This window comes from Falco biarmicus, chromosome 9, assembly GCF_023638135.1.
Source record: "Falco biarmicus isolate bFalBia1 chromosome 9, bFalBia1.pri, whole genome shotgun sequence".
Taxonomy (NCBI): Eukaryota; Metazoa; Chordata; class Aves; order Falconiformes; family Falconidae; genus Falco; species Falco biarmicus.
In genome coordinates, this window is record NC_079296.1 from 37,005,253 (window position 1) to 37,022,013 (window position 16,761).

A 16,761-nucleotide genomic window follows, 5' to 3' on the forward strand; every position below is an offset into this window, starting at 1 on the left:
ATGGATGCCCATAGATGTCCTACGGCATGGGATAGCCGTGATACCCTCTCCGCTCCTTCACAGCTCACCCTGCTTTCAGACCAGCGCTGGCCCTGTATTATGGGGCTGGGGTGGAGGGAAGCAGCCTGAACCCTGCTTTGAGCACAGGGGTGTCCCTAAAACCTGCCCTGAGCCCATGTGGGGGTCTGTGTTGCAGAGGGTCTCTCGTGTATGGGTAAAATTGACTCAAGGGGCCGTCACGCCTTCGGTTAAGCGTGGACTGGCTTCATTTCCCCTGCTCGGCCTTCACGGTCCCTTGTGCTGATGTGATCTGAGGCTCTTCTCCAGCAGTGGATTTTTTGACATGATAGACGGCAGCAGGTCAGAAACATCAGGCGAATCCCTCTGAGTTGATGGGTTACTGACTCGGATAGGCTGTGCCATCTCCTCAGGTGCTTTTTCAGCCTGGCATGTCAATGTGGATGAAAATCCCAAGGAGAAACCTCTGGAGAGAAACTCATGTGCCCCTCTAAAGCCTTTCCATTTCAGCACACTGCCAGTGGGTTGGTTGTGTGCTTCTGCTTGTTTTGCTAGTGAAAGAAGGGGGTGGAAAATAGAGCGTGCAGATTTCTTGAGCTATTTTAACATTTGGGTGACGAAAGCCATCTGATCTGCTCTCCTTGAAGGTTCAGAGAGGCTGGAGATGGGTAATGGCTGGCCCCAGCCCCCAGACGGTGGCCAGCTGTGTGTCCACTGGTGCTGCTGGAAGGTGAGCTGTCTGGGTTTATCTGTATTTCTCCCATAGGCAGCTGTACACGGAAAAAAACCAGACTGGACCATCTCAGGGCCTTCTGCGAATAAACAGAGGCTTATTTTGCTTTGATGAAGAAAGGCTGGATATATGTGCAATGGAGGAAAACGCAAGGAAGAGACCCAGGTTGGTTATAATTACCTGCAATAGTGGAGATGGGGAAGGCTAAAGGCAAACAGCTGACAACTGGAAACATAAGATGTAAAACTCCACTAATTGCCAGCACAAGTGCAAACAAATTGGCAAAGCGTGTCTGGTTGGAGTGGGGCTGCAGAAAAGCTGGGGCCTCACCGGTTTATCTTTTTCATGTGTGGCTGCCCACATGCCAAGGAGCCAAACCCATCTCTGGGGAGGGAAGAAGGGAAAGAGGAGGCAGAGGAAGGCTAGTGATGTTTTCCTTCACAGTCCCATGGTGCCCTCGGGGCAAGTGTTAAAGTGTAGTTTGGAGGAAACTGAGAGCTTTACAATGAAATTAATCCTAGTGGGGCATTGCAGGAAGCCAAGTGAGTAAAGGAGGAGCCCGTGTCCTGGCTCTGGCAGGGGCCCCTCATCCTACAGAAGATGCTCCCCATTCCCCACCCTCATACCCTTAGGAGGGGACCAGGTGCTCGCACTTCGGTGACATCCACCAAAACCCAAGTCCTGGCAAAAGCTTTGCCATGGCCGTGCCGTGAGCCAGGCGCACCAATTTTGAGAGCGCTTCTCGTTTGTAAACCGGGGGGCGGGGGGCAGCGCTGCTTGCGGTGCAGCTGCAAGAGGCCAGGTGGAGACAGAGGAAATAAAAAAAAAGAAAAAAAACGTAAAAAGATAAAAGGGGGAGAGGGTAAAGAAAAAGGCGGGAGGGCAGGCTTCGGCGGCGGTGCCGGCAGCAAGGGGCGGGCGGGGAGGTGACACCGCCCGGGGGCCGGGCCGGTGCCACCCCCGGGGGGGCGGAGCGGGGCGGCCGGGCCCGGCTCTGTGGGGAAGGAGCCGGCGGGGCCCTGCGGTCCCCCCGTAAGTGCTGCGGCGGGGGCGCAGGTGTGCGGGGCGGCGGGGGGGGATGCGGGGGGGGATGCAGGGAGGGATGCAGGGGCGGGACGCGACGCTTCCTCTTTCTGGAACCGGAACGCTGCCTGCCGAATCCCCGTTTTCCGGCATTCCCCGCCCCCCCTCCCGCGCGCCCCCCGGCCCCTCCCGTGCCCCTCCCGCACCCCCCGTGCCCCTCCCGCGCCCCCCCCCGCCCCGCGCCCCCCCCCGCCCCGTGCCCCCACAGCCGTTCTGCAGCGCCCGCTGCTGCCGCGGCAGTTGGCGCTCGCCTCGCCTCGCCTGCTGGCGGTGCGTCAGCTTACAAGTCGTTTTCTAAAGCCCGGTGACGTTGTGCGGGTTTATGAGTCATTTTTTTACAAAGCCTTCGCGGTGTCACGTTAGTTTACAAGCCGGTCGGCGAAGCCTGGCGGTGTTGCATTAGTTTACGAGTCATTTTAGGAAGCCCGGTGGTGTTACGCTAGGTTACAGGTTGCTCTGCAAAGCCTGACGGAGTTGGTAGTTCACAAGCTGTTAATCTTTTTCTGGAGCCTTGTATGAGCCGAGGGTTCCTGCTTTTGTAAGGCCAAGGGGACGGGTTAATTATTAATTATGGATGGAAACATGGGTGCTGCTGCGGCAGAGCCTGTCCTCACTGTGCCTCAGTCCCCTTTCCTATGGCTTTCGGGGGTCCAGCCACCCCCGTGCCGGTTCAGCTCACTCATCCAGCGTTTGCTGGGCGATCATGGGCCAAAGGAGGGGGAAGCTGGGCGCAGCTGCTTGCGAGCAACAGTTTGCAACACTCGTGATAATATCTTTTTTGGTGGTGGTTTTTTGCAGCGTGCCAGCACGATGCATCCGGCCACTGGCAGCTTTTCCCCAGATGAGGAACCCCTGATTGAAGAGCCCTTGGTGAACAGATACAGCCGCCAAAAGCCAAGCGACCGCTTACATGGGGCCTATGTTATTTTTTTTCTCCTGGGCATCGGGTCCCTCCTGCCCTGGAATTTTTTCATCACAGCAAAGCACTACTGGATGTACAAGCTGCAAAACTGTTCAGAACAGGCAGGCCCAGGTGGGCAGGCAGCATCGGATCTGCGGGTGAGTGTGCTGCTTTTGAGGCAGGAAAAAAAAAGCTGATTTCCCTCCTGACTCGTTCCTTTCCCCTCCACTTCCCCGGAAAGTAAATGAATGTCCTCTGGGGTTTTGCTTGTTGCAAACCAGGGGTAGAGGTTTATTTGGGGAGTGCAAATAGTTGCAAGAAAGATGCTTCGAACTAAAAGGTGTAGCACTTTATGGTCTGTCTTTTACCTGTACTTGAAGTGCTAAGGTTTAAGGTGCATTTAAAAAATGTGGCTTAACCTGCCCCATAAGCAAGACTGCCTTTCATAGGGCGATTTCTATGGTGCAAGGTAAAAATCTCTTTGTGGTTTTGGTGGGTTTTTTTGTTTTGACCTTCATGTTTGGTGAGCCCCTGGGCCCCACAGGGTTCTGTGCTTTCCCAGCCAGACTTGGCTGCAACTCTGAGCTTCTGGCCTTGTGGCGAGGCATCGAACACATTTTAAGCACTTTTTCCCTTGCACTGGCTGGTGCAGCACATCATTCAGAGGTGGCAGCCGGGCTTTGCAGGAGCACCAGCCCTGGAGCATGTGGCTTCTGATAGTCTGAAGCCCCTCTGGATGCTTTACTGCTTTTCCTTCAAGATGTGGCAGTTGTGACCGGAGTACCTCCTCGCAGTGATAAACATCTGGCTTTTGGCATATGGGACAAGGAGCTTGTCATGGGGTAATTGATGAGCTGGCTTTGGGATGGCAGGCTTGGTGGCCTCTCTTTTTCTGCCCCAAAAAGCCACCTTCTCTTGTTCCTCCTGCCGTGACAGGTTTATTTCTCTGTGCCCCTGACAAAGCAATGGTGTTTCTTTGTGGCTGGAAAAGCTGTTGGCATGATGAGGCTGCGTCCTGTCCTCCTCCCATTGCCAAGCTTGTTCAGGTGGTTTGGGCATGTTTTATTTTTATGTAAATACAGAGCCAGGTGTGACACCTGCATTTACTCTATGATTTCTCACACCAGTATGGCATCCACAGCTGTTTTAATTTTAATAGCTGTGTCATGGTTCTAGCCAGCAACTAAGTACCACGCAGCCACTCGCTCACTCCCAGCCTCAGCATGATGGGGAGGAGAATCGGGAAAAAGGTAAAACTTGTGGGTTGAGATAATAATTTAATAATTGAAATGAAAGAAAATATAATAATAATAACAGTGATAATGAAAAGGAGAGAAGAATAACATCTACAAGGCAAAAAAAAAAGATCCCAAGTGATGCACATTACAGTTGCTCGCCACCCACTGCCAGATACCCAGGCAGCCCCTGAGCAGCGTTGGCCGCTCCCCACCAACTCCCCCAGTTTATGTACTGGGCATGACATTCTATGGTTTGGAATATCCCTTTGGTTGGTTCAGGCCAGCTGTCCAGGCTGTGTCCCTTCCCTATTTCCTGTGCCCCTCCAGCCTTCTTTCTTCTCCTGAGAAACTGAAAAGTCCTTCACTTAGCTGTCGCGAAGTCATGTTTATACTAAAAACGTCAGGTTGGTATCAACATTATTCTCATACTAAATACAAAACACAGCAGCTACTGAGAAGAAAATTAACACTATCCCAGCCAAAACCAGGACAAGTTGTTAAGCTGGCTGTGTTTTTGATGGGGAAGAAGCAGTGTGTCACCAACCAGGATGCTGAAGTACTGATGTGCTTGTGTAAAAAAGCTGTTTGCATAGCCCTGTTCTTGGTTGGATCAGCCATTACTTTGTTGGAAAGATGTTTCTTCTCTTTCTGTATGGCCTGGCAGGATGCTTTCTAATTCCTCAGTGAAAAGCAACTGGCTTTCCCGTGGCAGGCAAGTCTGATCAAAAATAAACCAGTCGGCCCCATTTCTCCCCTGGGATGGCAAGCCACAGTGCTGCAGCAGCTTACCTGCAAATGGAGCTCAACTCTGAAAAGATGTACCTGTAACTGGCAGCCTGCTCTTGGCTCCAGCCTACTTGCTGCTGCTAATTTCATGCCCCATGCTCCAGGTAACGCTCTGGTGCTTTCAGCTGCCGCCATGGGCCTGGATTGCTTTTCCAGCCCGGCAGGAGCCAGCCGCCAAGTCCAGGCTGGAGCAAAATAAAAACTACTTTGCAAAAGCATCTTGGCAGCACTGGCCAATGCTGGTGACTGATTTGCCACTGTGATGCTTTGTTCTTGTTTGGGATTTTTTTAAGGTACCAAGTGCGCGGTGTGCATCGTGGCAGCATGTTGGAAGATGCTGTAGTTAATACAGGGTCAAACGCCTCCATTATGTGCCTTGGCTCCATGGCTGAGGGATGAGACCTTCCCCCATGAGAGGCAGAGGTGGGAGAAAGGCAGCTCTGGGTGGCAAGGAAGATGTCACGTTTGCTTTGGTGGTGGTGGTGGTGATGATGATTATTAATTGTTATTATTATTAGCAGGTAGGAAAGGGCTGACAGTCTTTCAGTGTTTGTGTTTCTCCTCTAAAACCATGTTGTGGTAAGGACCACAGCCCTTGTGAGCAAGGGGTGCCCAGAGATGAGCTGGCAGGTCAAGGAGGGCTCAGCAGAAAGGGAGAGGAGCTAGGTATATCTTGCATAGACAAAAGTTTGCTCTGAAAGCATATCTGTGATGGGTGGGAATATCCATCCATGGAGAACAATTACCATCTGAGCTCGATAGCACCTAAGGAGCAGGACTGAAGAGGTGAGATGGGTGCGGAGTCTGATATTTTCCATTGGTCTGTGCATGGATTAAATTTGCCACTCCTCATTCTGCTGCTGTATTAAAAATGTGGCGTGAAGGCTTTCTTTTTTCACATAAATGACAGCAATTGAAACCCTTCTACTTGACTTTTCTTTTCTAGCAGGGTTTGGCCATGCGTAAAGCAAGGTAAAATTTCCCAGTGCAGTGCAGGCTCCTTAGTGCCTTAAATACTTTCCCAATTTTCTTCCCACCACTGTTGTGAGCACATTACTGGGAATGAATGAACATTTCCCCAGGGTGTTTGAAATGCAGCATCTCTGCTGGAGTACTTCAAGTACACTTCTGTTTCGTGGAAAGTGTTATAAAGTCCTTTTTCCTCCCCAAACAGAAAAGAAAATTAACTTGGAAGTATATTAAATATCCCCAGGCTGGTTTGGGCGTTTGTTTTAAGTAGGTTGGTAAATAAGTCTTAGTTTTAGCAGCCAGCTTTGCATTTTGCTTTGTCTTTTCTTCTGTAATTTATCATATGGCCATAGTGTTTTGAGCTTTCTGCTTCACTAAGCCGATGCCGTAAGTGCAGGCATTTATGTCTCCATCTATATGGACCCTCTAGGAGAGATTATTAGATTTCCTGTTGCTTACAGTAAAGCTCCTGATAGGGAAGAATAGGTGAATGTGCTTGTAAACTGATTAAAAGACTAGGATGCAAAGCTAAAAAAAAAAAAAAGGTGATGTGCAGAGAAAATGTGCCAAGTGCCTTCTCGCACTCGGACGTGACATGGCCCCATCTCTGTAGCTAGATAACTGCAGAAAATGAAAGCCCATCATGATGGGGGTGGATATGCAGGTCATAAACTCTTTGTGAGCTTCGTCCTACCTGCTGGCTGAGATTCCCACAGGAAAAACAAGGGATTAAGCACCTTGAGGGGAGAAGATGGAGCAGACGTGCTTTAACAGCATAATACATAAAATGGATTGAAAATGTAAGCATTTGGCTGCAATCTTGGCAAAGAAATCTCTCTCTCTCTGCCATGGTTATTGCTTTCTGTGTGTCCAGCCTGACCTCTGTGTGAGGTGAGCTGGTGTATGTTGACTGATGCTGCAACCAACTTGCTTGGACGATATACAAGCCCCCAGAGTAAATGTGTGTTGAGTCTCAATATAGTTTCTCAATGAGTTTTGTGCATGCAGAGAGGGAGACTGGCAGGGAAAATAGTGTCCCTGTGTCCCCACTCAGCCTGCTTTTGTTGGAGCACGTTCTCAGGCATGGTGTTGCGGTCACTGCATGAAAGGGGATGCACAGGTTTGCTAACCATCACAGGCTTTTGAGGCAGTTAACTAATATTAATGCTTTTGTGCCCTGATTTATAAAAAACAGCTCACAGAGCTCAAGTAAGATGAAACATTCAGGGGATTTGTCCCGGATGCTGCAGCTAGCAGGATAGATTCATACCTCCTTATTTCGGGTGCTGCCCCATGAGGCCAGTGCAGCACCAAGGCAGGTATTTCCTTAACCATTTGTGCTTCTGAAGTTTATATGTCCCTGATTTCTTGAAATGTCCCAGGACAGGACAACCCCCCCCACCCCGGGGCCGTTCCTGCTGCCTATTGTCCTGAGCAGTTTTGCAACACATGCTACAATGCAACAAGGTGAACACCTACACCAAATTGGAGAGGAGTGTTGACCTGTTGGAGAACAAGAAGGCTCTGCAGAGGGGTCTGGACAGGCTGGACCCATGGGCCGAGGCCGATTGTATGAGGTTCAACCAGGCTCAGTGCCGGGTCCTGCCCGTGGGTCACAGCAACCCCACACAGCCCCACAGGCTGGGGCAGAGCGGCTGGGAAGCTGCCTGGCGGGGAGGGCCCTGGGGGTGCTGGCTGACGGCCGGCTGGGCATGGGCCAGCAGTGTGCCCAGGTGGCCAAGGAGGCCAAGAGCATCCTGGCTTGTGTCCGAAACAGCGTGGCCAGCAGGCCCAGGGCAGGGACTGTCCCCCTGTACCCGGCACTGGTGAGGCCGCACCTCAAATACTGTGCTCGGCTTTGGGCCCCTCACTGCGGGAGGGACGTAGGGGTGCTGGAGCGTGTCCAGGGAAGGGCAACGGAGCTGGGGAAGGGGCTGGAGCACAAGTCTGATGAGGAGCAGCTGAGGGACCTGGGGCTGTTTAGCCTGGAGAGGAGGGGGCTCAGGGGGGACCTTGTTACTCTCTCCAGCTGCCTGACAGGGGCTGTGGGCAGGTGGGGGTTGGTCTCTTCTCCCAGGTAACAAGTGACAGGACAAGAGGAAACAGCCTCAAGTTCTACCAGGGTGGGGGTTAGTTTGGATATTAGGAATAATGTCCTCACTACTGACAGGGTGGTCAAGCATTGGACCAGGCTGCCCAGGGAGGTGGTGGAATCACCATCCCTGGAGGTATTTAAAAGATGTGTAGATGTGGTGCTTAGGGACACAGTTTAGTGACGGACTTGGCCGTGTTGGGTTAATGGTTGGATTCCATGATCTTAAAGGTCTTTTCCAGCCTAAACAGTTCTATGGCTCTATGATCGTAACTCCCCATGCGTGCTGTATCATGCCGTATTTAGGACCTGAAATTCATGTGTTGTTCCCCCCCCACACACCTGTTTTTCTTTGCTTTTTTTTTTTTTTCCTGGCAGGACTTTTTTGAGAGTTATATCTCCATTGCTTCAACTGTGCCCTCGGTGCTGTGCCTGGTCGGCAACTTCTTGCTGGTCAACAAGTAAGTGCTGCTCTATTCCCAGGTCTATTAGCCGCGGCTCTCCCTGGCTTTGCCTGTGTCACTCCTCTCTCCGGCTTCAGCCATGGCTCCCAGCTCAGTCTCCCCCTCCCCTGGGGGGAAGCCATGGGACACATAGGGCATCATGAGCCTCCCTGTGCAGCCAAAATCCCCTTGTCTGTCCTTGCCTGAATTGCAACCGGCTGAGATGAAGCGGAGTGAAGCACCCTGCTCCCAGCCAGCAGCACCTGTGCCTGGAGCTGGCTTGAGTTGCACTACTGTAAATAAATTCCTAGTAAATTCCTTGGTTAATTGCTTGGCAAATGGTCTTTCCTCTTAAAAATGCCATTGTTGTTACCAGGGGATGGGCTGACGAGAGCTGAACTCATCCAGGCAGGAGTAACGCCTTGCTCTAGTCCTACCAGCCACTGAACTGGGTTAGGAAATGGACCATCTGTGCCTTGTTGCAAGCTTGATTTAAATCTAAAATAGCCACATCCCTTCATTTGTACCCTTCCTTATGCCAGATCAAACTCCTGCACGTTTGCGGGCAAAGAAGGACGTGTTTGTGTGCTTGATCTCTAGATCTCAGCTGCCGGTGTGGCTCCCCACCTCTGCCTTGCCCTTCCGTCCCACACCCCAGGCCAGCCCAGCCAGTCTCTCCGCTGGGTAATAAGTAACCCCCATGCTCAAACAACTAATTATCTGGTAACGATATGCCTGGTTTTGCTTTCACCCAGCCTGCCGTGTTTCCCAGGCAGGCTTTATTGCTGCTGCTGTTCATTGCTCCAGCGATGGGGATAGCTTCAGATTTCTGGGAGAAGTGGGTATTGACAGCTCAGTTGGGCTTATAGGCTTAGTCCTACTGATGGCAAAAGTGGAAACTGCAGAGTTAACATCTAAAGGCGTCTGAGAAAAATAATTACTTTTTATTCCTCATCTCCTGACACCTTTCTTTATTTTCTTTGATCCTTGCAGCAGAGGAGTTGGCGTCCTCTGCATCACACCTTCATGTTATAGTTTTAAACGCGGGAATCTCTCTTTCCCCCTGTGCCCAGGGTGCCTGCCAGCATCCGGATCCTGTCCTCCCTCTTCATCATGCTGGCTATCTTCCTGGTGATCACGGTGCTAGTGAAGGTAGACACCTCCACCTGGACCACCCATTTTTTTGCCCTCACCATTGGCTGCGTGGTCATCATCAGCAGCGCCTCGACCATCTTCACCAGCAGCATCTTTGGTCTGAGCAGCTGCTTCCCCATGAAGAACTTGCAGGCACTGATCTCCGGTTGGTGTCCCCCAGCAGCGCTGTCCTGGTGGGATCGTGCTCTTGGGTTTTCTGTGGTTGGGTGATTGGTTTTCTTTCTCTTCTGCATGCATCTGATGTGTTTTCACAATGGGTTTATTTTTAGAAACTTTGTCCTAAAGATAAAGGGAAGTTACTGAAGGAGAAACATGCTCGGTCACATGAGCTGGTGCTTTCATTTCTGTAAATACCTATAAACCGAAGTGCTGAGGGCTCAGCAAAGACAAGGAAAGTGGGTCCTTCACCATCCCTCCCCAGGGAATGAACGTCCTGCAGAGCAGCTCGTTCAACCAGCTTGACCTGGTTATTTGTTCTGTGCAGGGAAAAGGGGGTAAGGAGATAAGTCCCTTAGCTCCTCGGTTTGCAGCTGGAGGAATCTTCAGCTTTGCACTGTTCACCTCCATTCTGTTCAGCATTTCCATGCATCTCCATGAGTGACGAGGGGAGCCATGAGTGATGAGCTGCCTGGAGGTTTGATAACATTATAAATGTGCTGGAGTGGCTGACAAACAAAGAGGGGAAGGGGAAAAAAAATCAAGATGGAGAAATTTTTCCTGGGGCCGAGACAGGAGTGTTTTAATGAGTTTAGCCCACTGGGGGAAATCACTGCATCCCCAAGATGGCATACCTGTTGCTGCTGGCTTGAGTTTCTGTCTGGGGGAGTGCAGAAGAGAGGTGGTTACACATGTGCTGATGTAAAGCCAGGTTTAGGCTTTGGGCAGGGTCTGGACCTTCTCTGCAGGACTTGGCTTGTGCAAGCCCAGCATGTTGGGTCTCATTGTGGCCCTTGTGTAGTGCTGCAGCTGTGTTGGAAGGGGATGCAGGATGGGACCTGGGTGGTGATGCCGTCCCACAAACAGCGGTGTTGCAGCAAGGTGTGGAAATGGAGATGAGGTGGTGTCTGCAGTTACACCCTGAGCTGGGTTTGGGGACAAGCGTGTGGGGCAGGGGATGAGCTGCTTCCCCTGGGGTGTTTGTGCATGCCGGAAGCTGTTAATAAGAGGATGCTGCTGTTTCCGAGTTCCCTCTCTGCATCAAAGTCCTGCTTGCTGGAGGTGCTGTGAATTGCTCTCTGCCACTTCAATGTCCCTCACCCGCACCCATCTCAGTCAGGCTGGCTCGCCCCCAGGCACTGAGCTCCAGGTCTTTGGTTCCCCACACAGGTCAGGCCATGGGTGGCACAATCAGCGCCGTCGCCTCTGTGATAGACCTGGCAGCAGCAACTGATGTTACAGACAGTGCCCTGGCCTACTTCCTCACTGCAGACATCTTCATCGTCATCTGCATCATGGTGTACCTTCTCCTTCCCAAGCTAGAGTACTCCAGGTGTGTGCACCAGTCTGCCACGGGCATCCCACAAGCATGGGTTGCGGGGGATCGCTACTGTTGATGCTGAGTAGAGCTGCTGCGGGGACGCTTGCTATGCTGGTCCTTGCCCTGTCACCCCCCAGCATCCCACCTCATGTGCTCCAGCTCTGACACTGTACCGCTCAGCCACACTTCCCCATTTGACCAAAACTGCAGACTGAAACTGGACTTCTGCCCTGGCGCGTGATGAGTTTCTGGCAAAACCTCACCTCTCTGGGGAAGCGGGATGCTGACACCAGGGCTTTTGAAATGTGTGAAGTCAGCAGAAAGCTGTAATCTAGAAACAGCCAGTCAGATGGGTCCCCATAGTGCGTCCATATCTGCAACATCATGCACTAATGTGCATGCGTCATTGGTCTTGTTGGTGCTTGCATCCCCAAAGCCACCTGGCCCCCTAAATGGCTGCATGCAATAGGTCCCCTCTGTGAACCACCAATGGTGTAAAGGGATCCCCACAGTGTGGAAGGGGGTGAGTGGGTCCCTAAGGGTCACCTCTCCGTATGAGGCAGGAGCTGAAGGTGCGATGGGGTTGCTGCAACCTCCTTCACTGGGTCCAGCAGACACCCCTGTGTCACCAACTTCTCTCCTGCTCTCTCTCCAAATCTCAGTTTGTGTTTCCCTCCCCACCACAACTTGGCTAATAATCTCCCTCCTTCTCTTTTTCCAGGTATTACATGAACAGCCAGAAGGAGAGCCCATCTCTGGCCACCATGCCACCCAACAGCTCCACAGAGGACAAGGCAGAGCCAGGAGGCACCACAAATACATCCTTCCTTGCAAAAAGCACTGGCATCCCCCCTCTTCGCCCCATCCTGCAGAAGACCGCCCTCCTTGGCTTCTGCCTCTTCTATGTCTTCTTCATCTCCATCATCATCTTCCCTTCTCTCTCCTCCAACATTGAGTCTGTCAGTAAGTCCTCAGGAAGCCTGTGGAGCACCAAGTACTTTGTGCCACTCACTAGTTTCCTCCTGTACAACTTTGCTGACTGGTGTGGGAGGCAGGTCACTGCCTGGATCCAGGTGCCCGGCCCCAAGAGCAAGCTGCTGCCCGCCCTTGTCCTCCTCAGGACCATCTTCCTCCCTCTTTTCATTCTCAGCAACTACCAACCCCGGGCTCACATCCAGGCGGTGGTCTTCAACCGAGATGTCTACCCAGTGGTCTTCACGGCACTGCTGGGGCTGAGTAATGGCTACCTGGGGACATTGGTCATGGTCTATGGCCCCAAGATTGTGCCAAAAGAGCTGGCCGAGGCTGCGGGGGTGTTGATGACGTTTTACCTCATGCTGGGGCTGGCTGTGGGGTCCGCCTGCTCCATTCTCATTGTCCACCTCGTGTAGAGGAGCAGCCAGGGGGGCTGACCTTGGTTTGTGGTACTGCTGTTGGGTATTTAGTGGGTTTTTTTTCCCCAAGAAGCCAGGCACACTGCAATTTTGGGGCAGGCCACCTGTCTTGGCAGGAGGAGCTGCATCCACAGGGAAAGTCCTCCTTCTGGGCAGTGGGGTCCCCTGTGCTTGGGAGGTTCCATTGGACCTTTGTCACTCCCTGGCTTGACTGGACCAAATGGACCAAAAAAGCCTCATCCTCCCCAGGGACCTCAGGGGGGCACCAGGAGCACAGGGAAACCTGGCCCTCACCCCAGTGCCAGTGGGCAAGGGTGGTGGCTTGTTGGTGCCACCATGCTGCTTTTAAACTGAAGCCAGGGTTTTTGACAGCACCTTGGGTTTTTCTGCCTCATTGCTAGGAGTTTAGCCCTGCGGTGTTTTGGTGGTCTCGCGGGGATTCCCCTTTATCAAGCTGCCATGATGGTGTTGAGCTAAAGGGGGTTCGAGCCTTTGAGCACCTTCAAGCAAGCTTCAGGAGCAGGTAGCAGCTGCGCCTGTGAGCAGGGCGACATTTCAGGGAAATTTCATACATTAATGCCACAAAAAAGCACATATAAGGGAAACCTCTCCATTTTGACTAATGCTTGCTTTAATTTTTCCAGATTAGATTGAATTGAGGGACCATCCACCTCCCAGCACGGTGCTACTAGTGCTGGAGCTGTATGTTGTGGCCAGCCAGGGGCCATTTCTCCTGCTGTGACTGCAGCGTGATGGTTGTGGACACCAATTTACCTGTCTGCAGCTGAGCCCCAAGGAATGAAAAATGCTAAGTGGTCCTAACTCAAGATTTTTAAGGCGCCTTTAGTCTGCATTGAGAAAGGTCTGTAAAAGCCAGGGAGAAGTATTAGAGAGGCTCTGATGTGATGTTAATAGCAGAAAGCTGATTAATTTTTGTAGACAGGTGGCATATGGTCTCCAGATGTTTTCAGAGGGGGTGAGCTACTGTGATACCCAAATGTGGCCCACCCAAAGAGGACTGGCTTTTAAAGTCACTTAAACTTCCATATGCAAATGCAGCTTGAACTAAATACAATTATGGTACTCATTTTCTCAAATTGGGTGGATTTGTCATCTAGGAGAGGTGAACTGGTAAGTAAGGATGTAACAGCATAACTTGGTATTGCAGCTGGTGCCTTAGGGATGCTATCTATGGAAAATAGTTCCTTCAAAACTGGGTTATTAGCAGATGCTGTATTAGTGGGATGCTCTCTCAGCATCACCTGCCTGATCAAGTAGCAGTGAAGCTGCTGGTCTGGGTTGCCAGGCTGTCTCCGTCTCGTGCTGGATGTGGTGGTTAGCGAGGGGCTGGTGCCTTTCCACCTGCAGCTGCCCTGGCTTTGCTGGGAGAACAGCAGGACCAAGGGTGGTTATTGCCATGAGGTGACATGTAGGCTTGGTGGGTGTTGGTTTTTTATATAAATCATTTCCAGTGTTGAGTTCAGGCTCGTTGGAAATACACACAGTTTTGCTTTGCGGCTGATTTTTATTTAAATGCAAATTCCAGACATGAGTGGAAAATGTACAGGGCATACAGTAGCGAGGAGCAGCTTTACAGCACATGACTTTCCATGTGCGGGCTCTTAACCCTGTTGCTTTGGTAGTTTTGCAGCTTTTCAGCCCCTGGCGCTTGGCCAGCGGCCAGGACCCAGGTGAAGGTCCACCTCAGCCTGAAGGGCAGCCCAGGGGCTGAGGGTAGCGATGCCGGCCAGCCGGCTGGGTGCTGCTCATGGGGGTAAGCGCTGCTAGCGTGTCCATGGGTGCTGGAGCATTGCTTGGAGTAATGTAGTTGGTCGTGGCAGAAAAGCCCAAGCCAACCTCTTGCTGGCAACTGAAACGTCCCTTTGTGGCCTTCAGTGCTTCCCACTTGAGACCCTGCCACACGACCTGCTCTCCTCAGCTCATACATTGTCCTCTGGGCTCAGGATACATGAGATTCTGCTTGTTTGCTGACTGTGTTGCACCTCTGCTGATCCTCTCCCTCATGTTACAGATGAAATACCTCTTGAGATAGAACTTAATTATCCAGTAGCATTACTAATAAAGACGATTCTAGGTACTGTGCAACTGCTGGTGTATGGAGTGATTTCTCTTGGAGATACACTGATGCATGCCATTTTAGCTTGCATTTTTCCTTCTTGTCATTCTTCTCTCCCAGCTTGGACTGTAAACTCGGAGAAATCACTGGCAAGGGCTGGGTGAAGGAGCCCTGAAAGAATTGCTTTGAGAGTCCAGTTATTCTAATTTAATATCTCCAAATGACCTACAGGTAGGTGCGGGGAGCATACTTCCTGCATCTGCAGGGTAAGCAAGCAAAAAGGGAATTTATCCTTTGTCTTTGATGTTATTCAGCTAAGGAAAGTTAGAGAATTGAGGGGAAAAATCAATACAGGTTCAAATTGGGCAAGAATCAGGTCTGGTATAAAGCAGGGAGTGCTGGTGGAGCGCTGTGGTACAGGGATGGATGCTGACAGGCAGCCTGAGCCATGAGCATGTGGGGGAATCCCCCTGCAAAAGGGGATGGGTAATTTATAGGGTACAGCATATAACAGCAGGGAGGTAATTACTGCTGTATAGTGCCGGGGCAGTCACATCTGATGCTCTGTGTAGGCCATATAAAAGAGCTCAAGATAAGAAAATACAGAATGATGAGGGAAACTGTGGTTGGGAGGCAGAATGAAGGATGCTGTATGTCAGATGCATTGGTTGGAATGCAACAAGTTTATTTCTTCATGGTTTTAAATCATATGTCTTTGATAAGGAATGCAGCCATTGGCCCTGGTTTCCAGGTCAGGAATGATGTGGGCTCCCTGCTCTACACCAGCATCAAGGCAGAATAGCCAGCAGAAATGGTTTAACTACTTTATGGTGTTTAACTAGGCAATTACACTTACTTTCCTCTAGGTCTCAGAGAGCTTTACAAGAGGGACTTGCTCCCCAGGTCATTGTTTGGACCTGGAACACGAGGTGCAGAGGAAAACCTTAGGTACGGGCAGGGCTGGGAGTTGAGCTGAGTCCATTGGATTTCCTCACCTGTGCAAAACGGCATGGCCAGATTTTATCTCTTTTAATTAACACCATCCCCTCAGCTGCTTAAGAGAGACTAGCAGGGCTGTAAATGTTTTCACCATCTTTCACTGAGGAAAGTGGGTTGTGATCTGGCCAGTGGGGGGAAGGACCTTGTGCCCTCTGCAGGGCTTGGCCTCATCTCACCGGTGGGCATAAAATGAGCCATGCAGGTGCTTGCAAAATTCATGAGGGTGGGCCCGTGAAGTGAAACTAATTCAAAGATAGGCATGAATCCCTGCACGGCACCAACTGGCGGAGCCACCGTTTGTGCAGCGCTCCAGGCCAGCATTGCTGGCAAAATGAGCCGGAGGATGGAGGACCCCTGCGCTCCCCCGGCTCTGTGGAGGACTGGCAGCCTGGTCTGGTCAGGATGCCGTGCCTGCCCCATGCTGGCTTCTCCAATGGTCTTCCGTGTTAAATCCAACTAGCCGAGGGGAGATGAAAGCTGTGAAACTGGCAAAGCAACACCAGTAAGACAGGAGGGTACGGGGAGCGGGGGGGCTTTGGATGAAAGGGCAGAAAGTGGTGGAGATGCATCTGTTGCAGCTTCTGCTCAAAGCAGACTAACTGAGCCTATGCCTGTTTTGTTTGTCCTCTCAGCTCAGTGGTGCCAGCTACTCCTTGCTTCAGAGCTGGAGCATTGAAGTGTAGGTATTCAGGGCTTTAAAGTGCCTTTAAAATGTGGTCTAGGAGGAAAGGAAACTTCTGTTATGGAGTGATACTCCTCTCCCATCAGCTGCAAGTGACTTTCTCTCTCTCCAATCTTCAAAGCCTTGTGGTGGCGAACAGATGAGTGGACATTGGCCTTAAACATTGCTTGGTACAAAAAGACACCGGCTTTGCTGACTGAGGTGCGTGGCAGGTGTCACGGTCACAAGAAAGGGGACACCGGTTTCTGGCCCTGCAGAGGCAGGACTGACAAGGTATTTTTTCCACCCTTTCATCCTGTGGTTTTGGTGCCTGTCAACAACTAACTGCACATGTGCAGGGTCCTAAGTTGTTGACCTTGGGGAGGGTCTCATCTGATGCGACCCCAAAATGGTCCCCGTGTGACCACCCGGGGATACACTGAGCCCGCGCAGAACCAGACCGCACCTACCCTCGCACAGCATCGCACCCACCATACGTATGCATGAAGTTTCTTGGAACCCAGCAGAGCTTTTGAGACTTGGGCTGTATAAAAATGGTGCCACCGGAAGCTCAGGTGGGACCACCACCACCACCAAGACACCCAGGGTGAAGAGGACCAACAGGATGCCACTGGATCCATGCGTGGTGATATTTCTTCCCTTTCTCTCTCTCTTCCCTCTCTCTTCTTAGAAACGTGTGGCATGGGACTTGCTTATCCAGTGAAGTTACCCAGT

General features: G+C 51.4%; 1 protein-coding gene across 3 annotated transcripts in view; it reads left to right on the plus strand.

Annotated features, from left to right (window-relative positions):
* The window catches only part of SLC29A3 (solute carrier family 29 member 3), a 174,525-nt gene extending 160,130 nt beyond the window's left edge, over window positions 1-14,395 (plus strand). Inside the window, exons 1-6 of one of the 3 annotated variants that reach the window (XM_056351314.1) lie at window positions 1,700-1,807; window positions 2,633-2,893; window positions 8,199-8,281; window positions 9,337-9,563; window positions 10,745-10,907; window positions 11,617-14,395. In XM_056351314.1, the coding sequence (XP_056207289.1) occupies window positions 2,645-2,893; window positions 8,199-8,281; window positions 9,337-9,563; window positions 10,745-10,907; window positions 11,617-12,286 (1,392 nt within the window). In that variant the 5' untranslated portion in view covers window positions 1,700-1,807; window positions 2,633-2,644 and the 3' untranslated portion in view covers window positions 12,287-14,395. Of the gene's footprint in view, window positions 1-1,699; window positions 1,808-2,632; window positions 2,894-8,198; window positions 8,282-9,336; window positions 9,564-10,744; window positions 10,908-11,616 lie in introns of those variants that run through there. The other 2 variants (XM_056351313.1, XM_056351315.1) reach the window with 2 other exon arrangements.
* The last annotated feature ends 2,366 nt before the right edge of the window (window positions 14,396-16,761 follow it).